The sequence below is a fragment of the Podarcis bocagei genome (assembly GCF_964188305.1).
Source record: "Podarcis bocagei genome assembly, chromosome: 2".
Lineage (NCBI taxonomy): Eukaryota > Metazoa > Chordata > Lepidosauria > Squamata > Lacertidae > Podarcis > Podarcis bocagei.
The window spans coordinates 83326253-83354042 of NC_138126.1; the positions used below are offsets into that span (position 1 = coordinate 83326253).

The 27790-nt window shown below is 44.4% G+C and overlaps 2 protein-coding genes across 8 annotated transcripts in view; one reads left to right on the plus strand and one right to left on the minus strand.

Moving 5' to 3' along the window:
• Window positions 1–27790, minus strand: part of KCNIP1 (potassium voltage-gated channel interacting protein 1) — a 613686-nt gene that overhangs the window by 457009 nt on the left and 128887 nt on the right. The window lies entirely within an intron of this gene.
• Window positions 127–27704, plus strand: KCNMB1 (potassium calcium-activated channel subfamily M regulatory beta subunit 1). Of its 4 annotated transcripts, none has more exons than XM_081178972.1 (6): window positions 177–351; window positions 3681–3778; window positions 7172–7341; window positions 10705–10900; window positions 15592–15651; window positions 17158–18563. In XM_081178972.1, exons 3-6 carry the CDS (start codon window positions 7205–7207, stop codon window positions 17296–17298), a joined length of 534 nt encoding a protein of 177 aa, XP_081035098.1. In that variant the 5' UTR covers window positions 177–351; window positions 3681–3778; window positions 7172–7204; the 3' UTR covers window positions 17299–18563. The 4 variants fall into 4 exon arrangements, with proteins under 4 accessions (XP_081035097.1, XP_081035098.1, XP_081035099.1 ...); XM_081178973.1 differs by lacking the exon at window positions 17158–18563 and adding an exon at window positions 27687–27704 and having other exon boundaries at window positions 178–351; XM_081178970.1 differs by lacking the exon at window positions 17158–18563 and having other exon boundaries at window positions 178–351; window positions 15592–16072.

A 27790-nucleotide genomic window follows, 5' to 3' on the forward strand; every position in this document is an offset into this window, starting at 1 on the left:
CCCAAACAGGCATCTTTTAGAGATCTACTGCATTTAGTACAAATGAAAATAGGGCCCTAGGTTGGAGTTGTTCATAACATTGTGGGTCAGCTTAGAGTCTGCAGCAATTAATCTTTAAAAGACTGCACACTTCCATACCTTACCATTTATGGTAACAGAAATCTCATAATAAGTGAGCTAAGCTAAAAGTCCAGTCCCAGCAATCAGGGCACAGAAGTTTCGTGTAATGTAGTTTTTTCAGCTGTGGATTTGCTGCTGCTTGATTGCTAATATGGAACAGACTCGGGATATGTCAAAAACATTATGAACACAAGACCTTCTGGGCAAAGACTTTACCAATTCCCTGCAATTGTAAGTAATATTTCAGATAAGTTTGTTTACCTCTTTGCAATCCTTTGCTGTAGTTTTGGTGTGTGGGTGTTTTAACAGAACAATTCTAAATTTTCTGAAGCACCCCCTCACCCCATCTAGATAGCAAACACATTTCAGAAATATTGCAAACAGCAATGGACACAAAAAAACATCAATTTTTGAGTAATGGACAAAAAAAGTCACAGGAGGAAATGTTTCATTGAATCCTTTGCTTATATAAATCATATAGGGACCGGAAAAAATAAAGTGAATAATATATGCTAAGATATTGTGAACTGCACAGTGTGAAGGCATCATTGTGAGGGTCAATGCTCTAGCTTTGTCTAAATGGATATCCTTTGCTTCAGCAATAAACTTTTCTCAAGGAATTCAGTGAATTTGATATGCCTATTCCTAGTTTATTTTTTCTGTGGATTTGTAGTCATTAATTTTTGGTTAAGAATACTAAATGGAAAAAGCCCTTTCATGTCTGGGAATGAACCAAGAGCCACTTTAGAAGTTTGTTTGCGTTGTTTTGCTTTTCATTAAAAGACACATTTTTATTACATGTATCTTAGAGCTTTTGTGATAGAATGGGTTAAGAGATTAAATAAAGAAACCCAAAAAGTCACATGTGAATAATCCTGATAACATTTATTGCAGGAAATCATATCAAATTATAAAACAAAACAAAATAAAGCCCTCAGTGCAAAAAGTATGCAATACCAACCCAAAACAAGACGAACACAAAGAATAGCCAAACCAGGAGGCAAAGAATAAAGAAACAAAGTTTAAAAAAGCAGAACTGAAGTTTGTTGTCCTTCCTCAAAGTGTCTGAAAGTTACAAACACACCTTCATGGCACCATGTTATTTTGTCTACAAAAGTAGTTGTTGTGTCTGTTTACAGAGGCCCTGTGTTATTCTTCCCATCTTGTGTCACTTAAGATTTATTTCTAGGACAGCATCACCAGACAGCACCTACAAGGTAACAATTCACATAACAAATTTATGGAGGAGAACTCAAGGGAGCGTGTACTGAGCTTTGATTCAAATAGGTTACAGAAATAAATTCTCCTTATCCCTCATGTTATGACTGTAGGTCATGCATAACTTTGCTGACTTGGAGATCGACATGGCTTGTGATGTCCCCACACCCCCAGCAATCCGCAGCCCTATGAGGCTGACTTGCAGAAATTCAAGCAGTTCTTGCCCTACAACCAGAGACATCACTGAAAATAACTACCACAGGAAATGGGTTTCCTCTGGGGAAAATAGAACTCTGTATCTAAAAGTTAAAATCCACCATAGAAGCTGAATCCACAGGTCGAGCGTAATATGAAGATTATCATGAGTAGCAGCAGAGTTGCATGATTACATACAACATGCATAAACAATAATTCCCAAACCCAACAACATTCAGCAAGGCAACAAAAAGTTTAGGATTCAAAGTCTCTAGATGTAGGCTTTGGAAATTTTAGTATTGCTTCTTTTAACTTTGCTTCAGCTGATTTACTAAAATACAAGCTTATCTCTAAGTCAGAACTGAAATTACCTCAATGAACATTTAGGGTTTTCATCACAGACATTATTCTTTCATTGCTTTAAATTCCACAATATATTTATGTGCACAAACACAAAGCTTGGGAATGAGGTTCTATTTAAACTCTCTGTTGACATTTTAAATTCAATCAATTTATATAATTTCAACAACAAAAAGCGCCCCCCAGCAGCTGAGCAGAAAGTTAATTTGTAGGATTGCTAAACCATTTGTGTACGTGCACTAAACTTAGACACAGGAATGAGCAGACCATGAATTGTTTTGTCAGTATAAACTAGCAAAGTTAACAGAATGTATGCATACAAGGAAGAGCATGCAAACATGTGCTTTGGGTCTGGCTGCATGTTGCATGCATTACAAAACCAGTTTTTCATTTAGTTTTGTTTTGTTCAGGAGCAGCTGTATCTGGAGGGGTGTTTGGAAAAGAACAACAGTGTATATTGGTGGGGAGGGAAAAGTGCTCCATAATCACCCCAAGGCACTTTTCCGCCTGCAGGGTCCTAAGGCTATATGGGAGCAGTTGGGGGACAATTTGATGCAGAGCCAAGCAGTGGTGACTGAGGGGTTCATAACCCTTGTATTTCCTGGTGCTTCACCACCAGGGCCTGTGCTACCACAGGACTTTCTGAGGCAGTTGCCTCAAGTAGCACTTCAGGAGGGGCAGCAGATTTGCATCTGGGTGCCATGCTTGCAGAAGTGAACACCTCTTCCTCCTCCCTGATAGTGAACTGGATTTTTGTCCAACACTTGAGATCATCTTCTGAGGCCCTTCTTTGTGTGCCTCCTCCACAAGAGATCTGGAGGGTGGCACCTGGTGCTGTCATTATACACCTTTAGGCACCAGGCAAAAATGTTCCTCTTTAAAGAGGCCTTTGGCTGATTCACATCCAATGCCCTTTTAAAAGGGGGGTTATTGGTTTGTTTCTGTTTCTATTTTGATTATGTGTTTTGTGGTTTTATATTGTGATTTTATCCTGTAAACCACCCTGAGACCTGTGGGTATAGGGCTGTATCCAAATTCAAGAAATAATAATAATGATGATGATGATGAAGAAGAAGAAGAATGTAGCAGCGTAGGTATTATTCCCCCCTCCACTCTAGTATTTCCCACTATGTGGACATCCTGATATGGTGATTCCAAAGTCAGGCTTAGGGCATCCTCCCAGTGTTCAGACTCATCACTGTCTTCCTGCACTGCTTTAATTTTCTGTCTCTGAGTTTCCTTGACAGGGTTTGAAAATCAGTTGGGTTTAACTCTAGAAGGTTCAATTTAGATGTTAAACTTTGCATATTTTATTGTTGTAAGCCACTTGGCAATATAGATGGTGAAAAGCCCTGTATACATTTAAATAAATAAATCAGAAGACAGAGTTTGATAAATATCCATAAAAGTGGGATTAGGCCTACATGGGTGGTTTAAGGTAAGGTGACCATATTGCAGAACTGGAAAGGACTTTAAGGTCCATAACCAGGGATGCTGGGGTGGTGTGGTAGTGGCTTCCAGGATCTGGTGAGATCACACAGAAGCATTCCTTGGATTCTGCCAACTGAGGTGGCTGCCTCAATCTGCTTCCTGGACAGGGTGGCCCTGTCTGTAACTATGCATAACTAACACCACATGACCCCATAAACCTTCTAAACCTGTTCAGGGGGTCCCCAAACTTCCTGAGTAGGTGGAGGGGGCGCCAGGGGGCACAGGAAGAAGAAACGAATACAGAATCTATTATTTTCTCTTCTTATTTAATCTCCTCTTTATTCCCCTCCTCTCAGGCCCAACAGAGAACATCTGCCTTACAATGTCATTCTAAAGGACTTGCATCTACATGGTTATAGGAATGTCCATCACTGCTCAAAACCTTAGTAATCAGGTATGGCAGCTCAAGTTTTTTCAAGATGATGACTGGTTCTTGAAAATACCGAGGGACTGTGTCTGAATCGCAATGAATTCCTTCCCTTCAAACTTGCTCTTCTGCTAGGTCAACTTTGTAAAACTCAACACTTCACAGTTAATGAAGCTGCTGAATGCTGTGATTAAAAATATTTTGCTTCTAGATAAAACTAACCCAGTCCCTAGAAAGATGGAAAGTTTTGCTACCCTGAGAACAGTCAACATTATCTCAACATTTCTAGCTTTTTCTGCTAACCCAGAAGTACAATGCACCAGAAAAAGAGTTAGTACTTATCTCTTCGAGTAGCAAAACTCATGTGAGCTTTAGAGAGACACGATCTTGTTAAGGCATTGTATACTAAGTTCTAAACAATCTTGAAATGATGGAATAATACCACATGAGGCAACAATATATCACTGAACCATTTCAAAGATCTATGATATTTAAACCAAAATGCATGGGATCTTCCTAGGACTGCTTTCATAACTCTCTCTCTCTCTCTCTCTCTCTCTCTCTCTCTCACACACACACACACACACACACACACACACACAAACAAACAAATCTAAAACTTGAGAACAATAAAAAAGCATATTGTGGCAGATACAGCATTGGTAGCAATAAAGAAACACCCAATTTTAACAACTAAAAGTCTGGTAAAGCATTTTAAAGGCCTTGGCCTGGCACCAGCAGTGTTGCGTCATTTGCCCGCACATGCGTGCCGAGCAGGGGTGGGGGTTGGAGGTGTGAACAGAATCCACTGAGCCTGCCCAGTCCTCACGGCTGATGCTGCCAGGTGGGCGCACACAGGGTGCAGGGGATTCACGGAGCTTATGCGCCAGCCCAGCCCTCACCACTCGAGCCATGAGGGACCATGTTGTACCTCCTGCCTGCTCATGCAGGGGGGAGCCTGGCCTGCTCATGCAGCTCTTGGCAGGCAAATCTACGAGGGAGCTGGGGATGTGGCAACTAGACCAGGCTGGGCTCTGGAGCCCAGAGATCCTTGGCAGCAGGCAGGGTGAGATGGGGATCTCTGTGTGGGGGCACCTGGTTCATGCCCCCTAAAAACGGTGCACCCAGGGCCACAGTCCCACACACACCCATGCTACACCCCTGCCTGGCACCAAAAAGATATCAGTGTTCATGTTAGGTGAGCCTCACAGGGAAAAGAAATCCATAAATAAGTCACCAGCACTGAGTAAGCCTTCTGATGACGATAATCTCTGTATATGAGCAGGTTTCTCTTGCAAAACTTTTGTTCCTAACTATGTACAGTGGTACCTCGTGTTAAGAACTTAATTTGTTCTGGAGGTACGTTCTTAACCTGAAACTGTTCTTAACCTGAGGTACCACTTTAGCTAATGGGGTCTCCCGCTGCAGCTGCGCAATTTCTGTTCTTATCAAAGAAGCAAAGTTCTTAACCCGAGGTACTATTTCTGGGTTAGCGGAGTCTGTAACCTGAAGCGTCTGTAACCTGAAGCGTCTATAACCCGAGGTACCACTGTAAACTAGAGCTTTAAGAAGGTAGCACCACCAGCACTTGAGATAAGTTCAGAAACAGTCTGGTCACCAATGTGGTGGTGGTTAATAATGTATAATTAGTTATCCCTTAACCCAGGCATAGGCAAACTCCGGCCCTCCAGATGTTTAGGACTACAATTCCCATCATCCCTGACCACTGGCCCTGTTAGCTAGGGATGATGGGAACTGTAGTCTCAAACAGCTGGAGGGCCGGAGTTTGCTTATGCCTGCCTTAATCCCTGTCAAAAAAAACCCATTGAAGCTGCATTTTGAACTAGCTGAAGTTTTCGAAAATATGTTCAAAGGCAGCCCAATTTGCAGAAAAGCACTAAAGGCTGCTCCATGCAGCAACAGGCTGGAGTTGAAAGCTTTCCCCCATTTCATCAAAGCAACTCATTTGACAGAGAGAGCAGCTGCACCAAGGCACAAGTGGCTGTCCTCCCTCATAAAACAATAGGGGAGAGAAGTCACATCTCTCTCTCCTTATCCCTTTACTGCTTTAGAGGAAATACCATAACTCTCCTTTTATGCCACCACCTTCCTTTGCCAAAGTGGAGGAGGCAATGACAGAAACACCGGGAATCATTTCAGGTAGAAGTATTAATGCAGAACTTACTTACTCCACATCCAAATCCAAAAGTAGAGCACCCAGTTACTGTGCCTGGAACTGGCACAAGCAAGATATAACCCAAGAGAGGTGCCAGTATGTATTATTCCTATGGCTGCATGGAAATTATGCAACTGCTTCTGTTGGCTGGATGTATTTTGTCTAACTCTGTTCACAGCAGGTTTAAATGACACGGTAGTTAATGCATTAGAGGCTGCTGGCAGATTCTCTGCACAAGTATACCCATCATAGCTATAAATAGCTTTAGCGCTTAGATGACACTGAGACACTGAAAAGGCTTAGTTCAAGTGAAAAAATCAAGCCTTAGGTGAATCACAATGAACCATGTTACCCCAATCAACACCACATGCATCAAGTAAATGCCCATTAAGAATAGATATCCCTTTGTTCATAGGGACAGCCTAGAAAACAAATGTGTGAATGCAGTTAGCATACCTGGGGGGGGGGGTTGGGGGGGTCATGTTAGGAGAAGCTTGAGGAGCTGCAGGACAATGGGAGTGGAAAACAAAGAAGTTGACTCTTTCACTCCATGCCAAAGTCCCAACAAAAATCACAGAAGCTGCAACTTGCCTTTCAAGGGAGAGTTGTTTAGATATATTTATTGACACTGATGGGAACTTCCCTTGAAATGCTTTAAAAACATGACAAGCAATTAATATCACATCCATTTTGGCCCACAGGTGCAGGTGAACACTGAAAATGAGTCATATTCACCTGCACTTTCTAATTCTAGCAGTGTTGAATCAAGCACGCTAAAGTAACAGTATACAAGCCCCATGAAGCAGCCAATGAATGAGATGTGAACCACTGACCACTACAACAAATAAAAAGGCAACATGCATCTGTCCCTGATATGCCTGCTGCATCCACAAACGAAGCATACCAGACCAGCTTTGTATGTGCAGTAAAACTCCAAAATTAACCAAACAGTATGTGACAGGCAATTAAGTCACACACAAACATAGATATATATTAGTCTGAGTATCTGAAATTTGGATTTAAATATTATCCCTGAATATGCAAAATTCATTCAGTGAATTGCTTTCCACATGCTACTGGGTTTATTTTGGAGTTTTGCTTCTCAGAAAATAAGTATGCGTAGATTTTTTTAAAAAAACCACAAATTATCCAAGCTTTGCAAGATGAGGATGAGTTCTTGAGTATATTGAACCACCACAATGGTAAAACTGATTGCTTCTGTTATTTATTTTATTTTTACACAGAGATAAAGGCCACAGAATCCATCGCCATAAATCATGTTAGGGAAAAAGCCGGTGACAGCACAGAAACGAGGGGAGACCAGAGCACTCTGCCTGGGCTTGGGAATGGTAGCATGCTCAGTGATAATGTATTTCTTTATCGGAATCACCATTGTACCATTATACAATAAAAGGTAACTGGACTTCTTGAGCAGGCACGTATGTGGTTTCCTCCTTCAGCATTTGGGACTATCCCAACATGTGGAATGCATTCTGGGTCTCAGTGTCACAGTCCATTTGGAATATTAAATTTTGTGATCTAGGCCTGACTTAAACATTGACAGTAATAAAATTTGCAATCTTGAAGATTGAGCCAGTGCTTCTCTCCACGTGAAACAATGTATGTTGTGTGTGGAACATGCCACACAAAGACGAGCACTCTGCAATTTCCATTATTCTTTCCTCTCAAATTGAGGAAGAGAAACCACACAAACATGTTTCCAAATGTCCGTATCACACACTTCTTATTGCGGAAGTGAACAATGCGTTCCCCACAACTGCATGGCTGGCTGAATTAAGTACATCAGCCTAACCGTAGATAATTCTGGACATTAATGTGTTCTAAGAACTGAAATTCTATTTCACTTAGGAAGCACTTAAGGCAGGATGTTCATTAACTATCCATTCATAACAGACCTTCATTGCTAAATATGCCTAATCAAATTTCTGTCTACAGAGAAGTTAACTTGGAATTGCTTAAATTGCAGGCGCTTTAGCTTCTGGAGCAAGGAAATATGCTTATCCTTGCTGTCATGGCTCAGATCAGAACCATCATGGTGTTCCCCATTGTAACAGTGATAACGTTTCAAGCTGGCCACAGTTAACTAACAAATAGTGGTCACAGCCAGTGAGGTGAACTGTGCATATTTTGAGAAAGGAATTAGCTTATCTTAAATTTACCCTGGCACTGTCATTTCATATACCATGCACACCCACCCTCTTTTTCACACAGTAAAGCTATTTGTGCAAATTCCACCAAAACTTAGAGTAGCATCTGTTTTGGGGAGGTAAGGGAATCTGCTATAATAAAAACTTTATTTAAACAACAGCCAGATTTTAGGAGGGGAGGGCAGAGGAGACTAATACCAGAAATCAAATAATCAGGGATGAATGTATGTATATTAGATTTTTCCAACTCTGCCAGTAAGATATGGTTATAAAAAGGCAAGTTGGGATGCAAGTGATGTTGTGGTATACACCACCGAGCCTCTTGGGCTTGCCGATCAGAAGGTTGGCAGTTCGGATCCACACGATGGAGTGAGCTCCCGTTGTTCTGTCCTAGCTTCTGCCAACCTAGCAGTTCAAAAGCACACCAGTGCAAGTAGATAAATAGGCACCGCTGCAACAGGAAGGTATATGGTGTTTCTGTGCGCTCTGGCTATCATCACGGTGTCCAGAAGCAGTTTAGTTATGCTGGCCTCATGACCTGGAAAGCTGTCTGTGGACAAATGCCGGCTCCCTCAGCCTGCAAGTGAGATGAGCACTGCACCCCATAGTCGCCTTTCATTGGACTTAACTGTCTGGGGGTCCTTTACCTTTGTTTTAGCAAAAGGCAGCAAAGAAATGTGAAGCAACCACATTTATTAAGGGATATTTCCTCCCCATGCCCTTTTCTCAATGCCTACCCACAAGCCCCAAGATAACCCCTTGCATTTGCACCTTGACAAACCTTTGCATCCTCTACGTATGTGAGGCACATGCACGTGAGGTGTGGCTAGTAGCATCTTCATTGTTCAGCTTCTGCCATATGCTAGAGACACACCTCTTTACCTTGGGCTCTTGACAGTTAAGGTGTTTCATTTTCTGGGACCCATCTTTTTGACTGAATTTATATTCTGTTCCACCTGCAACAGTTTTATGTATATTCTCATTGTAATGGTTTTATTTGTTTTCTAATCGTATATTCTATTGCGGCAACCTGCCCTGGAGCCATATAGTGAAGGCCATCCGTCCGTCCATCCATCCATCCACCCACCCACCCATCCACCCATCCACCCACCCACCCATCCACCCATCCACCCATAAATAAATAAATAAAGATATAGACTGCTCCCAGTTTGTTATCAGTTGACAACAGTCATATATAGAATTGAGGATGCAAAGGTTCATTAACAGGCACCTGAATATCATACACCACAATTTACACACTGCTGTAACACAGTTGTAAATTAAATCTCGTCTCAAAAGTAGTTGTATTGAATGAAGATAATTTCTATAATTTCAAAATATAATTTATTAGATAAATCAGTGGTTCACAAAGGGTGTGGTGCGCTATACTGGTGTGGCAGGAGAGGATGCCAAGTGAGGTGGGAAGATTCAAGGACAATATAAAAAAATGAAATATTATAGTAGCAAAATATATTTTTTTATATACAGCCATGCCTCTCTTCAAGAGCATTGGCTATTCTTCTACAGTTCTCCATGACATATTATTGTGAACAGGGATTTTCAGCTCTGAAATATGAAAGTACAGAAAAGAAGAAAGACTTCTTTGTGTTTATGAGGCTATGAGAGTTTGTCTCAAATTAGACCTAATAAGATTCCCGGCAAAAGCAAGCTCACATGTCTCATTGAGTTTGTATACATACTTAAGATACATATTTTAAATGCCTGTTTATAATTATATTTTGTAATGATCCATGTTCTCATGCAGCTGCATTGTTTTATATTTTCTGGCTGTCCCATGATCATATTATAAAGTTGCTGTGTTCTATGCTATAAATCAAGCACTGTTAAAAGTTGTTTATTTTTTCCCCGATGTATTTTTTATCAATTAAAAATTTGGTGTGGCATGAGCAAATTTTTATCCTGAAACTGTGGCCCAGAGAAAAAAAGCTTGAGAACCACTGAGGAAAATGTCTAAATTACATACTTTGCCATAGAATTCATCAACATAATTCATTAAACTTCAGTTTCTTAACAATACTGTTAAGTATATCTGAAGGAGCGTCTCCACCCCCATCGTTCTACCTGGACACTGAGGTCCAGCACTGAGGGCCTTCTGGCGGTTCCCTCATTGCGAGAAGCCAAGTTACAGGGAAACAGGCAGAGAGCCTTCTCGGTAGTGGCGCCTTCCCTGTGGAACACCCTCCACCAGATATCAAAGAGAACAACAGCTACCAGGCTTTTAGAAGACATCTGAAGGCAGCTCTGTTTAGGGAAGCTTTTAATGTTTTATGTATTTTAATATTCTTTTGGAAGCCGCCCAGAGTGGCTGGGGAAGCCCAGCCAGATGGGCGGGGTATAAATAATAAATTATTATTATTATTATTATTATTATTATTATTATTATTATTATTATTATGCTTGCTGCATAATTTGCAAAAAGTGACATTTTAAAATATTTGCTGGAGTTCAGCCTGAAATGCTATGAAAATGAATGAAGTAGTTGAATATGTAAGTAGTACTGGGTTGAAGTACATGGCTATAACTCTGGAAAGCTGTGATATGTGGTACTGCATTTAAAAGCAGGAGGGGGGTCTTATTTGTTTTTACAGTGTCTGGACCAATAAAGGTATATGCGAACTGAAAAATGCCAGCATCAAGGAACAGCAGCACTGTTCATTCAATGATGGCTCCAGTGATGAAAATAAGTTTCAATACCCTTGTCTGGACATCATGGTCAACTTAACACCTGTCGGGCAGGTGGTAAAGCTTTATCACCAGGAGGAGACCGTGTTCAGAAACCCCAAGGTTTGAGTTATATTCATAAGAAATCTTGATACTAAATCTACATACCAATGTCAAAATCCAGATATTCTCCAATGCACATATAGATAACATAAGCCTAATGCCATTGCTCCTGGTCACACAGAAGTAAAAGATTTCCCCAAGGAAATCTGACTCTGATACAGTTCCCTAACCCTAGGCCAGGTGACGCTAGATGGGAGATGTAAACAGATTCAAGCACAAATTTATCTATCCCTGCTTACGCAGGCAAAAAGTAGCATTTTGGCCAAGAGCCTCTCTTCTACCACATTATACAATCCTTTAATTATGCAGAATTTATAAACTATGGTCAGGGATGGCAAAATCTGCCATATCCCAGGGCTACGCTGGACAATCCGCATGCATTACTTGCTCACTCAATATGTATATACCGTATTTTTCGCTCTATAACACGCACCTGACCATAACACGCACATCGTTTTTAGAGGAGGAAAACAAGGGAAAAAATATTCTGAATGAAACAGTGGACGTATCATTTTTGTGCTTCATGCTGTGGCCACAGACATGTGATCTGATGGTGAATTTGGGGTGACCCAATGCAAAAATCCTGAGAATCCCTGTGGATCCATGCTTTGTAACCACGTTTTTGCACCATTGCAGCCCCAGGCAACAGTGGGTGCGTGATTTTTTTTTGGGGGGGGACAGGCTGTAGTCATGGACATGCTATGTGCTCTGATGGTGAATTTTGGCTGACCCAATGCAAAGATCCTGAGGATCCATGTGGACCCATACTTTTTAACCACGTTTTTGCACCATTGCAGCCCCAGGCAACAGTGGGTGCGTGATTTTTTTGGGGGGGGACAGGCTGTAGTCATGGACATGCTATGTGCTCTGATGGGGAATTTTGGCTGACCCAATGCAAAGATCCTGAGGATCCATGTGGATCCATGCTTTGTAACCACGTTTTTGCACCATTGCAGCCCCAGGCAACAGTGGGTGCGTGATTTTTTTTGGGGGGGGCAGGCTGTAGCCATGGACATGCTGTGTGCTCTGATGGTGAATTTGGGGTGACCCAATGCAAAGATCCTGAGGATCCATGTGGATCCATGCTTTGTAACCACATTTTAAGTGGGGAGGGAAGGAAAAACACAGAAGGCTAAGAATGCAGGAGAGGGCTATAACGTGAGGAAAGGAAGGCAAAAGTTTCCCCCCACCCACCCACACAAGCCAGCCAGCGTGTGCTCTCTCTCTCTCTCTCCCTCTTTAAATGGAAGAAAGCATATTTGAATGCTGTGTGTCTCCAAAAACAAAAAGCAGGAAGTCAAATCAGAATTTTTAGCCGAACCTGTAGTCTCTCTTCCCTTCACAAACATTGTTCCTCCGGAGCAGGGAGAGGATAGAAGGACGGACGCTCTGCTTTCCCTCTCTACTTGCCTGGAGGGGAGGGGCTTCCCCTGCTCTTTGTTCGGACGCTCTGCTTTCCCTCTCTACTTGCCTGGAGGGGAGGGGCTTTCCCTGCTCTTTGTTCGGACGCTCTGCTTTCCCTCTCTACTTGCCTGGAGGGGAGGGGCTTTCCCTGCTCTTTGTTCGGACGCTCTGCTTTCCCTCTCTACTTGCCTGGAGGGGAGGGGCTTCCCCTGCTCTTTGTTCCGTTTGAGCAAACACAGCAAGGAAACAGAGAGGGCGGGCAGTAAGACCCTGAGGCAGAATGCAGGAAAGCAGCCACTTCCTGTATCACGGAGCTCCCTTCTCCCTGAAGCGCGGTTTGATTTTTGCCTTATTTTTCGGCTCCAGGGACCACACATTCGCTCCATAACACGCACAGACATTTCCCCTTCCTTTTTAGGAGAAAAAATCTGCGTGTTATAGAGCGAAAAATACGGTATATAGCCTAAATGACAATTGTGCTGATTCTGAAGATATGTGGCCAGTATGTTTTTTCTAAAAAAAATTAAAAAAATGTTTAGAGGTACTCTCATTTTGACTCAAGAAAATCACCAATTTATAGTTCAAATCAGGATAAATAAATACAGTAAACGGACAAAAGTACAAAGATTCACAAAATGTTTAGGCGTATGCGTACCCCTGCATCTCCCCCATAAAAAAGCACTGTATGTGGCCGATACATGGGCCCAGAGGCTTTTCAACATTACATTGGCTGCATGGATTGCCTGCATGCTTCTGGCCATAGCCACTATTATAGGGATAAGAGAGAAATTCTCTGCAGTTCACATTTAAAGGTGAACCTACCTAATTTGCACTTTCAGAAATAAAAGATAATCTGAAAAACAGCCATCTTTAAAAATTTGTACTTTTCCAAAATTCGCAGTGCATTTCTCTAGCCAAGTAATGTACACAAAATACTGGGGTATAGTGACCATTAAATGCATATATTACTGAAAGCAACTTACAAAAAATGCATTATTTTAGTGAAAATTGCATACAACTTTTTAAATTGTACTGTAAATTACTTTGAGATATCACATAGCACACAATTCATAAAATAGCAGTGCAAACATGTATATCTGAACAAAAATTCTCATTAGAGGACTGCTAAATTGTCATGAGAACTTAGATTAAAAACTGATGCTGAAAAACAGAGATATGATCTTAAGACTGCAAAGATGAGAAACAGATAAATGGAAATTGATAGATTTGCCCATTTGGACCAGCCACCATTTAAAAACATTTTGGCTTTTTGTAATTGTGCAGTGAATGTTTAAATAATCCATACACACATGAATTATGGGTCAGATATGTGTTTTTAATGATCCATATCAGAAAAAAACTGATATAACTCCTAAATCATAGGACCTAAGAAGTGGAGTGGGGGGGTATTTTTTGCTTTTAAAAACAAAGCATTACTGACATTCTAAAACTCACAATTCCTGTTGGAATCAAATGGAGCCCATCTGAAAGGTTCTCACAGTGTCAGAATAGCAAAGCAAAACTGAAGAAAGTTGCTCATTCCTACAATATATCCAAACAACTTCAGTTTGAGTCATGTAAGAGAAGCCATAAAACCTTTTCCAAATAAGGAATTGCTATTTTAAACAGAATTGTTTTGCACATTCACTTGTTTGTTTTTAGCTGCATTTGTTATTAGTTTCAGTGTCTTACAGTAATTCATAGTCTAGCAGGAAATAATCCTATTTACATTGCATATCTAAAATTCCCCAGACAAATTAACAATATGGGAAATTTCCCTAATGGAAAGCTCAACTTGTGCTTCAAGGCCATCAATAGTTGCTCACGTATTTTGTCTCAGGCACACAAGGACATTTAGAAAGAAATATGATTGCACATAAATACTTGCTCATATTAGAATTACATCTTTGAAGTAAGTGATTTATAGTTCTCCATTACATTGTTGGTGCTGTTGGTTCTACTTTTCAGTTTAACATACAGGAGAGAGCTTTTTTTTTTTTTTTACATACAAAAAATACGGTAAAATGCTAGTGAGTAGTTCATTGACCTTAAATTGTGCGGCAAAACTAGAAGTGCTATATATTTATCCATTTCTAATATATAATCAAGTAAAATTAGATAAATTGTAAATTTCTTATTATAATAAATTTTCTGATTGTCTTACACAAGGAAACAGGTTTGCCCCAACTGTCAAAAGTTTCATAATTCTGGACATCCTTTCTCCCCTTCTATGTGACTGAGCTCTGTTAGTAGGGGTGGGTAACATGGAAGTGCAGTGCCACAGAGCTACTGTCCCAACAGCAGGGCAATGGTGAGGTTAGGTCTATGGGAGCACTATCCAGATAAGCAGCAGTGATGCCACTCTCAGTAGGGTGGCCTATGCCAACACCCACCCATACTGGTTACTCTTGTCTAATAGTCATTTATTTTGTATTCCCCCCCCAAGTCCTCAAAACATTTCACAAGCATTTAATAATCCTTACAATAACGCTGAAATGTAGGCCATTGTTAAAACTCCCAGCAGATCATTCTGTTCTCAGATACTCTGTATTAGACATCAATAAATGGGTAAATTCTATGTGTATTTAACTATGGTGAAATACTGAAAGTGAAATCCAGAGAGTCCTTTATACACTTTTGCACTACAAAATGTGGTGGTTATGATTCTCAGAGACACCTTCTTTCACACACCTATCTTAAAGGCATCACTGGCTGCCTTTGCTGTCAAGCAGAGTTAAGTTTTTGTTGCTACCTTATAAGGCTCTGAACAGTTTAGGACCAGATTGTCCAAGAGAGCAGCTCCTTCCATAGAATCCAGCTCATTGCCTGAGATCAGTGGACACCAACCCTACTGTATTGTGCCTGGTAGTGGTTTGTCTGGTGGTGACTTAGGGGAAGGTCTTCTCCACACTAGCACCTTCCTATGGTAGGTGCTCTGCTGGCTGGGTTGGGTAAAACATACCTATTGGCAAATTCCATCCCCACAGCTATTCCTGCCCACCCAATTGCCATAGGAACCAATAATCCATTTGGGAGTGACTCCTGAAATTAGTCCTCAGATTGCTTGAGTTCTTCCACTTCGTTTCAAACGAGCTTAGGTAAAATTCTGAGGGAAGCTTTTGGAAGTTCACCTCTCTCTATACAAAAGTAATGATAATATGTATATTAATGATCTAGTTCACAGCTGGCACTTATTGCCAGAAAGCAATATTGGTAAGCATACTGCTTTTCCTGTTACTGAGTAATTATGATTAACTGGTTTCCTGGGGTTTGTTTTGTTTCTGCAGTGCTCCTACATCCCCCCGACTCTGAAGAATTATACTGCAGTGCAAGAGAATGTAGAAAAAGTAAGAGAAAATTTCACAGAAGCCAAGGTGTTTTATTGTTATTATGACCCATCAGGACAAGAAGCCACTGTCCTTTTATACAGACAATATCTTCCAGAGTTCCTTTTGTTCACTTTTGTCTGGCCAAGTCTGATGTTGATTGGTGGAGTCCTGATTATTGTCCTGGTGAAAATAAGTCAGTATTTTTCTATACTCTTAGCTCCACAGTACAGAACAGGTGTATAGAATGTCCCAATGTTTGCCTGTATCTTACATTCACATCTATATCCAAGACAAGCTGTGAACAATTTCTGAAGTTTATTCACTGTGAAGTAACAAGGTAGGAAGCTTAAAGGACACACGGATAAGATTCAGAGCTGGAGGCCATCCAAATGAGACACATTACTGTACTGCTTTTGATCAGATAAGACTTGCAGAGTCAGCTTTTGTTCATATTTCAAGTTCTGAAATGTTCCATGATCAGAAAGCTGGGCAAGGAAATTGGCTATATTCTCACATACACTACTGTTGAAACTGTGGGTACTCAGAACATTTTACAGATTGAAAACACCAGTTATTTTGGGCCAACTTAGCACAGACTTCCACGTAAGCATAGGCACGAGTCCTTCCTTGTACACTATGAGGGCTAGATTTTAAAACTAATTAATATGACAAAAAGAACGAAAGAAGCTATTTAACATAATGTGGAAAATGGAAGAACATTCATGTCCTGCCATCTGCTCCTCCTCCCCAAAGAAACCCAAATGAATATTATATTGTTAGGATGCGACATTTGCAACTTAAATTATTCAACACCCATTGCAAATCAGGTTTATTATCAAAATTTATAGATTTTCACCCCCAAAAAATTCAGCAATGAAGATTTTTGCAATGATCAAATCAAACAAAAGTAATTGAAATAGCGCAGCACAATGGATGCTTCGAGTGATTTCCCCAAGTTCAGCTGAAATTGCAACTTCACCAGCTTTGAAAGCAAGCACTACAAGCAACTCAATGTACTGGTAAATTACCACAATGCACTGTTGCAGCTGTTGTCATTACCTGTGAATTAAGCTAATGTTTAAAGCTTCATTGCTCACTGAAGACCAGTTTGTGTGTTCATGTGCTACCTAAATCCATAACAAGCATACACATGGAGCCCTCTTAATAGCAGAGTCTGAGTACCAGGCCAAAGGCAGCCTTGGCAAAGACATAATGGAGAGCAAGGCTATTAGTGGGGGACTCTTCCAGCATTACTAGGAAACCCTTATTTTTCCAGGGTTTCAGATCATACAGTCATGGTTGGTTGGTTGATTGGTTGGTTGGTTGGTTGGCAGGCATCCATCTCTCTCAGTGGAAGAGTACACCTTTGGAGGTGAAGTCAAACTTTTGGAGACTTACAGCGCCTGCTATGACTGTACTGACTGAAATGGAAGATACCCATTTTGTGCAGTTGGGGAAGATGAAGGCCTCTGGTTTGCTGCTGCAGATGCACCATGGTGTTTCTTCTTTCTGTGTTCCTCCCAGCAGTCATTCCTCCTCTGGTCACTGCTGTGGATACATGACCTGACTGACTGTCTCCTGGCACTGCAGCCGTATGCAAGGGATTCCCACAAAGGAGGGTTAATGTTGCCAGCCTTCGTGTCACATTTGCAGACAACTTTGTAACACAGAGCTGGTCTGCCAAAGGTCCAGGTGCCTGAAACCAGCTCCCCATAGTGCACGCCCTTGAAGATCTTCCGTTCTGTGGATATTACCAAGCCAGCGCAGATGTTGCTGATACAGGAGTGCAAACATGCTGGGAATGTGGGCTTGGGAGAGCACATCTTTGTTTGAGATTCTTTCCTGCCATATAATGCCCCAAATCTTCCTGACACAGTGCTTAAGGGAGGCATTGAGGTGTTACTCCTGGTGGGTGTAAGTTATCCACGTCTCAGTTCCGTAAAGCATTGTGGTCAACACACAGGTCTTGTAGCCCTTTATCTTGGTATTGGTTGTTAGCATTGCATTCTCCCATAAGCTTTTGGAGAGGCTGATTAATATACACAAATATTCAACACAGCCAGAGAGCCATTTAATTCAATGTTCATAGATTGGGGACGGGACCTGCAACCACACTGTGCAGGAGTGGAGTGAATTTTTTTAAATGGTGAAATAATGTGAAAATGTGGAGAGCTGGACTTAATATATGAAGAATGAAAAATCAAGAGAAACAAAAATTGACATATTTACCCATCCTTCACCATACCTCAGTGATAGAGCACATGAGGTGGTTGGTGGTTAGAGTAATTCAGATCTTATTTTTAATTCTATAAGAAGGGTTTTTTTAAAGCTGCAAATACAGCACAACACAAAACCCACACATGGATTCCCCCCTATTACAAAAGACTTTCAAGTTTTCTAGCTTCAACCTATTTTGATTAAGTTAATAAAATTAAAGAACAAAATTACAATCCACAAGGTGTGTCAAATACTTCTAGATTCACAGTTGCTGAATTAACTGGCTGTTCTTTAAGCAGTTGTGGGGGCTCTTAATAACCCTGGGCTCAGCTACAGCTCAGGTATTTGATCTTCTTTTTGCTTGGCCGCACGCAGTGCCCAGAAAATTGCCAGTCATAGCACTGGCCTCTGCAGATGGAATTCTCTCTGTGTTTATTATTACCTATTGAGCAATGCAAATCAAAACAGCACACCATTCATGTTTAGTTACAAAGGTTAGCACTCATAATGCTTATGCAATTAGCATTTGGAAAGAAAGCTATAGCCTCAAAGGAGTTGCTGCTTTTCCCAAATATGATCAGAGCAACACCATCACCTCCCTGTTTCTCTAAGCAACTTACACTTCTGTGGTTTTATTTTGGTGTTTCACAGTTGAGTGCAAAAGGTGGCAAGAAGTTAAAGAACATTATTTCACAGCTCCCATGTGTGTGTGGGGGGCTGTACCTTTAATGGTTAAAACCAAACAAGGGGTCTGCTTCAAAAAGTGACAAATTTATAATAATAATAATAATAATTTATTATTTATACCCCGCCCATCTGGCTGGGCCTCCCCAGCCACTCTGGGCGGCTTCCATAAAAACCAAAAATACAATAAAATATCACACGTTAAAAACTTCCCTGAACAGGGCTGCCTTAAGATGTCTCCTGAATGTCAGATAGTTGTTTATCACTTTGACATCTGCTGGAAGGGCGTTCCACAGGGCGGGCGCCACTACCGAGAAGGCCCTCTGCCTGGTTCCCTGTAGCTTTGCTTCTCGCAATGAGGGAACCGCCAGAAGGCCCTCGGCGCTGGACCTCAGCGTCCGGGCAGAATGATGGGGGTGGAGACGCTCCTTCAGGTATACTGGACCGAGGCCGTTTAGGGCTTTAAAGGTCAGCACCAACACTTTGAATTGTGCTCGGAAACGTACTGGGAGCCAATGCAGGTCTTTCAAGACCGGTGTTATATGGTCTCGGCGGCCGCTCCCAGTCACCAGTCTAGCTGCCGCATTCTGGATTAGTTGTAGTTTCCGAGTCACCTTCAAAGGTAGCCCCACGTAGAGTGCATTGCAGTAGTCCAAGCGGGAGATAACCAGAGCATGCACCACTCTGGCGAGACAGTCTGCAGGCAGATAGGGTCTCAGCCTACGTACCAGATGGAGCTGGTAAACAGCTGCCCTGGACACAGATTTGACCTGCGCCTCCATGGACAGCTGTGAGTCCAAAATGACTCCCAGGCTGCGCACCTGGTCCTTCAGGGGCACAGTTACCCCATTCAGGACCAGGGAATCCTCCACACCTGCCCGCCTCCTGTCCCCCAAAAACAGTACTTCTGTCTTGTCAGGATTCAACCTCAATCTGTTAGCCGCCATCCATCCTCCAACCGCCTCCAGACACTCACACAGGACCTTCACCGCCTTCACTGGTTCTGATTTAAAAGAGAGGTAGAGCTGGGTATCATCCGCATACTGATGAACACCCAGCCCAAACCTCCTGATGATCTCTCCCAGCGGCCGCATGTAGATGTTGAAAAGCATGGGGGAGAGGACAGAACCCTGAGGCACCCCACAAGTGAGTGCCCAGGGGTCTGAACACTCATCCCCCACCACCACTTTCTGAACACGGCCCAGGAGGAAGGAGCGGAACCACTGTATGACAGTGCCCCCAGCTCCCAGCCCCTCAAGACGGTCCAGAAGGATGCTATGGTCGATGGTATCGAACGCCGCTGAGAGATCCAGCAGAACTAGGAAACAGCTCTCACCTTTGTCCCTAGCCCGCCGGAGATCATCAACCAGTGCGACCAAGGCAGTTTCAGTCCCATGATGAGGCCTGAATCCCGACTGGAAGGGATCCAAATGGTCCGCTTCTTCCAGGCGTGCCTGGAGTTGTTCGGCAACCGCTCGCTCAATCACCTTGCCCAGGAATGGAAGATTTGAGACTGGGCGATAGTTGGCCATCGTGGCCGCATCTAAAGATGGTTTTTTAAGAAGCGGTTTAATAACCGCCTCTTTCAGCGGGTCTGGGAAGGCTCCCTCACGGAGGGAAGCATTCACCACCCCACGAAGCCCATCGCCCAGTCCTTCCCGGCTAGCTTTTATAAGCCAGGATGGGCAAGGATCCAGGAGACAGGTGGTTGGTTTCACTCGTCCAAGCAGCCTGTCCACATCCTCGGAGGTAACAGATTGGAATTGATCCCACTCAACTTGACTAGACAGAACTCTAGCACTCTCCCGCCCCGGCCCTGCTCCCACGGTGGAGTCTACTTCTTCCCGAATCTGAGCGATTTTATCTGCAAAAAACTTTGCAAAATCATTGCAGGAGAACATGTGGCCCGTACTGGGCCCCGATGTTGCAGGTGGTTCCGCTAAATTGTGAACCACCTGAAAAAGTCTCCTGCTGCTGTTTTCTGCAGATGCAATAGAGGCGGTGAAGAAATTCTTCTTCGCCGTCGCTATCGCCACTTGGTAGGCTCGACGTTGAGCTCTAACCTGTGTCCGGTCAGATTCGGAATGAGTTATCCGCCACCGGCGCTCTAGCCGTCTCAACGATTGTTTCATTGCCCTCAGATCCGTGGAAAACCACGGGGCTGTCCGGGCTCCATGCAATCGGAGAGGGCGCTTCGGAGCCAAACAGTCAATAGCCCTGGTTAACTCCACATTCCAGCGGGCCACCAGGGAATCGGCTGAAAGGCCATCAACATGGGATAAAGTATCCCCTACCACTCTCTGGAAACCATTTGGATCCATTAAGTGGCGGGGGCGGACCATCCGAATTGGTCCCACCTCCCTGCAGAGGGGAAGGGTCGCGGAGAAGTCCAGTTGCACCAGGAAGTGATCTGACCATGGCACTTCTTTCGTTTCGCTTTTACTTAGTGTCAGATCACCAACATCCATAGAGGTAAACACCAGGTCCAAGGCATGTCCACGGCTGTGGGTTGGGCCAGACTTATTCAGGGACAGCCCCATGGAGGCCATGCTTTCCACGAAGTCCCGAGCGGCCCCTTGTAAGGTCGTGTCGGCATGGATGTTAAAATCCCCTAGGACAACCAAGCTAGGTGTCTCCAGGAGAACATCCGCCACGACCTGAAGCAGCTCGGGCAGGGAATCCTTGGTGCAGCGGGGAGGTCGGTACACCAAAAGGAATCCTGTACTGCCCCTATTGCCCAACTTCCAGAACATGCACTCAGAAAACTGGGTCTTCCCAATAGGACGCCTGGTGCAAACTAATGACTTCCTAAAAATCACTGCAACCCCCCCTCCCCGCCCATGTGACCTGGGTTGCTGTGTGTAAGAGAAACCTGGTGGACAAGCAGCGGCAAGGACAGGCCCATCTGCTTCATCCAACCAAGTCTCTGTTACACATGCCAGGTCAAGTCCTCCATCCACGATCAAGTCATGGATGGCAGTGGTCTTATGAATCATTGACCTGGCATTGCACAGCAGCACCTTCAGGTCATGTGGGTATCCCTTGCTGATTCTAGTATCCATCCGGTCAGGACCAGACCCGGAGGCAGGGATAGTCCTCAGACAACGACTAAACCTGCCTCCTCTGTAATGACATGGTCTGGTCTTAGCGTAACTCCTCCTCCTACCCGTGATCACTGAGATCGGTTGTCCCAGTGCATCCCCCCCTGTGGAACATGCCCCAGCCATTTTGTGGGCTGGGGCCCACTCCCCGGCAGCCCTGACCCCTCCCCCTAAAAACAAAATAACACCTTAAACAAACAAACAAAACCAATAAACCAATACAAACAAAAAAATGTAAAAATTACAAAAACATCAGATTAATAATAATAATAAAAATTCCCCAAGCCCAACCAAACATCAATCCCACCCCCACCCCCCACATACAAAAAATCCAGAGAAAATTTTTAAAAACATTTTAAAAACACTCTGTGCCTCTCCGGCAGTAACAACTGTCCTAGTGAGGCCTGTCAGGCCCCGCCCCGGGCCAGGTGGTAAGTGGCAGGGAGGAGCAGGGCCCTCAAGCACTCACTCAGGGGAGTCCTCCTGGGCAGCAGGCAGCAAGCAGCACGCAGTCCTTGTGAGGCCCCAGGCCCCGCCCCAAGCCAGATGGTAAGTGGCAAGAGCAGGGCCCACAAGCACTCACTCAGGGAGTCCTCCTGGGCAGCAGGCCGCAAGCAGCACGCAGTCCTTATGAGGCCCCAGGCCCCGCCCCTGGCCAGATGGTAAGTGGCAAGAGCAGGGCCCTCAAGCACTCACTCAGGGAGTCTTCCTGGGCAGCAGGCAGCAAGCAGAACGCAGTCCTTGTGAGGCTTCAGGCCCCGCCCCAGGCCAGATGGTAAGTGGCAAGAGCAGGGCCCTCAAGCACTCACTCAGGGGAGTCCTCCTGGGCAGCAGGCCGCAAGCAGCACACAGTCCTTATGAGGCTTCAGGCCCCGCCCCAGGCCAGGTGGTAAGTGGCAAGAGCAGGGCCCACAAGCACTCACTCAAGGAGTCCTCCTGGGCAGCAGGCCGCAAGCAGCACGCAGTCCTTGTGAGGCCCCAGGCCCCGCCCCAAGCCAGATGGTAAGTGGCAAGAGCAGGGCCCACAAGCACTCACTCAGGGAGTCCTCCTGGGCAGCAGGCCGCAAGCAGCACGCAGTCCTTATGAGGCCCCAGGCCCCGCCCCTGGCCAGATGGTAAGTGGCAAGAGCAGGGCCCTCAAGCACTCACTCAGGGAGTCTTCCTGGGCAGCAGGCCGCAAGCAGCACACAGTCCTTATGAGGCTTCAGGCCCCGCCCCAGGCCAGGTGGTAAGTGGCAAGAGCAGGGCCCACAAGCACTCACTCAGGGAGTCCTCCTGGGCAGCAGGCCGCAAGCAGCACGCAGTCCTTATGAGGCCCCAGGCCCCGCCCCGGGCCAGATGGTAAGTGGCAGGAAGGAGCAGGGCCCTCAAGCACTCACTCAGGGGAGTCCTCCTGGGCAGCAGGCCGCAAGCAGCACACAGTCCTTATGAGGCCCCAGGCCCCGCCCCTGGCCAGATGGTAAGTGGCAAGAGCAGGGACCTCAGGCACTCACTCAGGGAGTCTTCCTGGGCAGCAGGCAGCAAGCAGCACGCAGTCCTTGTGAGGCCCCAGGCCCCGCCCCTGGCCAGATGGTAAGTGGCAAGAGCAGGGACCTCAGGCACTCACTCAGGGAGTCTTCCTGGGCAGCAGGCCGCAAGCAGCACACAGTCCTTATGAGGCTTCAGGCCCCGCCCCAGGCCAGGTGGTAAGTGGCAAGAGCAGGGCCCACAAGCACTCACTCAGGGAGTCCTCCTGGGCAGCAGGCCGCAAGCAGCACGCAGTCCTTATGAGGCCCCAGGCCCCGCCCCGGGCCAGATGGTAAGTGGCAGGGAGGAGCAGGGCCCTCAAGCACTCACTCAGGGGAGTCCTCCTGGGCAGCAGGCAGCAAGCAGCCCGCAGTCCTTGTGAGGCCCCAGGCCCCGCCCCAAGCCAGATGGTAAGTGGCAAGAGCAGGGCCCACAAGCACTCACTCAGGGAGTCCTCCTGGGCAGCAGGCCGCAAGCAGCACGCAGTCCTTATGAGGCCCCAGGCCCCGCCCCTGGCCAGATGGTAAGTGGCAAGAGCAGGGCCCTCAAGCACTCACTCAGGGAGTCTTCCTGGGCAGCAGGCCGCAAGCAGCACACAGTCCTTATGAGGCTTCAGGCCCCGCCCCAGGCCAGGTGGTAAGTGGCAAGAGCAGGGCCCACAAGCACTCACTCAGGGAGTCCTCCTGGGCAGCAGGCCGCAAGCAGCACGCAGTCCTTATGAGGCCCCAGGCCCCGCCCCGGGCCAGATGGTAAGTGGCAGGAAGGAGCAGGGCCCTCAAGCACTCACTCAGGGGAGTCCTCCTGGGCAGCAGGCCGCAAGCAGCACACAGTCCTTATGAGGCCCCAGGCCCCGCCCCTGGCCAGATGGTAAGTGGCAAGAGCAGGGACCTCAGGCACCCACTCAGGGAGTCCTCCTGGGCAGCAGGCAGCAAGCAGCACGCAGTCCTTGTGAGGCCCCAGGCCCCGCCCCTGGCCAGATGGTAAGTGGCAAGAGCAGGGACCTCAGGCACTCACTCAGGGAGTCTTCCTGGGCACCATTTCCTGCATGCAAGAGCTTCCCATGTAGATAAAATACATGCATAGATTTATTGTATGCGACCACCATATATTATTTTAGTAATGTATGCAGTCAACCAAATAAAACCGTGTGATCATTACATACAGCAATACACACACAGGTTCCACACCAATTCCTACATTTGTATGTATTTAATTTTTTTTAATGTCACCACTCATCCAAATAGATCTGGATGGAAATTCAGTCAGGTATTAAGACAGAAGTCTAAAATTGCTCCCCTATCTCTTCACTCCAATCTCCTCTGGGCAGTCAGTGTAACCAAGGGATGAAGTGCCAAGGTGGCATACGATTTTTTAAAGGATTATGAAATTGATACCTTAAAGACAACCATGAAAACAGATTGAATATCAATAGATTCATTGCAAATCACTAAACATATCTGCCTAATATAGAACTAGCATACCTCCCACCATTTATTTGATGGAAATTGGGACATGCTTACAGTGTCATACCAAGGTTCACAGCCCAAGCTGCCCTTCTACAATTACATATTGGTTAAGACTAAGCCCTGTCTGCTGTATTCATCAATCCCGCAAGAACTTGCTCTGTACTCTTTTTAAAACCAGTGTGTTTTTCTCTTTTTATTAAAGATAACCATATTTAAAGTATAGCTGTCCTATAATCTGCTTTAAACCGTTGGAAATGAGCTTAATCAGCATGCAAAGTAGCAAGCAGTGAACCAGGTATATGGGCAGGCTGTTTGGACCAGTGAAACCGACCATCTGTCTCCTTGATCCTTGCCCATCCTGGCTCCTAAAGCGAGCTGAGAAGGGTTGGGCGATGAGCTCCGCAGGGTAGTGAATGCCTCCCTCTGTGAGGGAGTCTTCTTAGACTGGCTTAAAGAAGTGGTTATTAAACTGCTTCTTTAAAAAATGTATTTGGACCCGGCCAAAGCATATTCACTCCCATCATTCAGTCCAGACACTGAGGTCCTCCTCAGAGGGACTTCTGCTGGTTCTCTCATTGAAAGAAGCAAGGTTACAGGGATTCAGGCAGAGGGCCTTCTCGGTGGTGGCACCCTCCCTGTGGAACACCTTCTCTTCAGATGTCAAGGAAATAAACAACCATCTGACTTTTAGAAGACATCTGAAGGCAGCCCTGTATTGGGAAGTTTTTAATGTTTGATGCTTTGGTACGTTCTGATATATGCTGTGAGCCCCCCAGAGTGGCTGGTGAAACCCAGCCAGATGGGTGGGGTATAAATAATAAAATTATTAATTGTTGTTGTGTTAATCTCCCTACAGCAACACTGAATAAAAGACGCATCCTCATTACTGGAGGCTAGCAACTCATATTAATAACATTTTAATCATTACAAACTCCACAAGGGCACAGCTTTATTAGGGCAACCAAAATGTCACAAAACAGTAAACAAGCTTGGTATGAAAGCCATAAAGAAAGGGAGTGGGAATGATTGATGGGACCTGAGACCATGTACCAAGTTTTTTCTGCCCCCCCCCCTTCATCCTTTCCAGAGGCTGGAGTGGAGAGGATCGCACTGGCAAGAGGTAGGCAAGGTAATAGACTCGGATCTCCTAGATGCTATGCAGGTTTCAGGTGACACTTGGGGATTCTGGGTTGAAGAAATACAGGGATTTTACAAGGAACAAGACAGAGGGCTTTCTCAATAGTAGTGCCCTTCCTGTGGAGATGCAGGTAAGCATGTACTGTATGTTGCTCTAGCCTCCTCATAAAGAAAAGGCAGCATATAAAATGCAGCTAATAGATATAATAAAACTAGCTTCAAAATCCACCCTTCACCATGATGATCTTAGGCAAGTCACTCACTTTCAGCCCAATAATCATGTATAAAATAGCCATAAGAAGCAAGGTATTTAGTACCACAGACAGTATCTAAAGTTTAACATCCATCGGGTAGGCCTAGAGCTGGGAAATGTTTACCCATAGTCTGAAAAGAGAAGAAACCATAAACAAATGAAAAAATATCCTTACTCCTATTGCCATGAAGCAGATTATTTTCAAATAAAATTAAATTGCAAACAAAATGCATGTCTTTGGCTGTATTCAAAGTACAAAAAGTAATAAAGTAATAGAGGCCCCAAACCAAAAATGTTCAAAGGCATGAAAGAAAAAGTCAATTAAAAATATTAGATAGAACCTCCAGGAAGCAGATGAGAAGAAAATGACTTTCTATAATGCCGCTTTCCTCTCCTTTCCACTCCCTCAATCCTACAAAAGGTGGGAGGGCTATTTACACACACACACACACACACACACACACACACACACACACTCACTCACTTCTGAGTTGTGTTGTTCAGTGTGCAAGGTGTCATTTATTTACTGCTTTCTGTGCTACCCTCTCTTCAAGGAGCTCAGAATAATGTACATGGTTCATCTCTCTTCCTTGGCTGCCTGTTTTATTTTTACACCCATTTAATTATTTTATTCTTTCAATTAGAGTGGGGATAGGGAATCTGTGGGCTTCAGCTGCCATCAGCTCCAGCCAATATTGATAGTCATCAAGGGATGATGGGAACTGGAGTCTGACAACATCTGGAGGTCAATGAATTCTCCTTCTTGAAACAGAATTAGGCCAAAATATAGTTCTTTGTTATTTGAGGCCAGCCTTAACACATACTATATCCCAATGCAAAGTCATCCAGTTGTTGGGCCCCTATTTCTGATTTGCAAGAAAACTTGTGGAGATGAACTACCTACTCCAAATTAAGTGGGAATGGAGACAATGCACAAGTTTAGCTTGGCTTTCAATTCTGCTGCTTGCCCCAAAGTGCCCCCATCCTACCAGTTCAACATGACACAACTGCGTAAGTTAATGCTTTACTGCCAGACACTGTCAGATCCTCTTGAGGCCCCTGAAGATCCCTTGATAAATTGACAGCTGGCAAGATGCAGGACAGTGCTGCTGTCTCAGGTGTTCTTCTGTGGCTCTTCACAGCCACATTGCATGAAAGTATGCAATTGGAAATGCCTCTTCCATCTTTTTTACTGCTTGTCTTAAATCAATGGATAAAAGCTGAAGGGAATTTTAGAGGGAAATGAAGGTCTTCATTAAGTAATTAAGGCCATAAACGAAATGATTCAAGTGGATGCATGCCCACTTTGAATTTATGTGCTACTGATTATCACTTTAAATGCATTACTTCTAAATCCTCACAAGCAACAGACTATGGAAGGCAGCCATATTTTGCAGTCATTGTTCAAAGCAACTCCTAGTAAGTTAAACAGAAGAGCTATTTGAAACACATACTGTTTAGTTAATAAAAGTGCTTCTAGGAATATTCCAGAGGTGACTACAGGCCTTTAAGGTCAGTCAAACATACAGCTATTTCTACATAATTTGTCAAGAGAAGCTAACCCAACGAAGTTATAGAAGCTTTAAACAAGGCCTCTGCATGTTTCCTGTGTAACTTTACGTTTGATATGTTAGTACTGTGCCATCAGTCAAACCTAGAACAAAGTTAGTGTGACTATGTCTCCTACAGTAGAGAGGACAGTCCTTCAGGAACAACCCACCCGTGAGGCAAGGTGAAGCGACTGCCTTGGGTGGCAGAATTCACAGAGGCAGCAGATCCAGCCTCAAACGAAT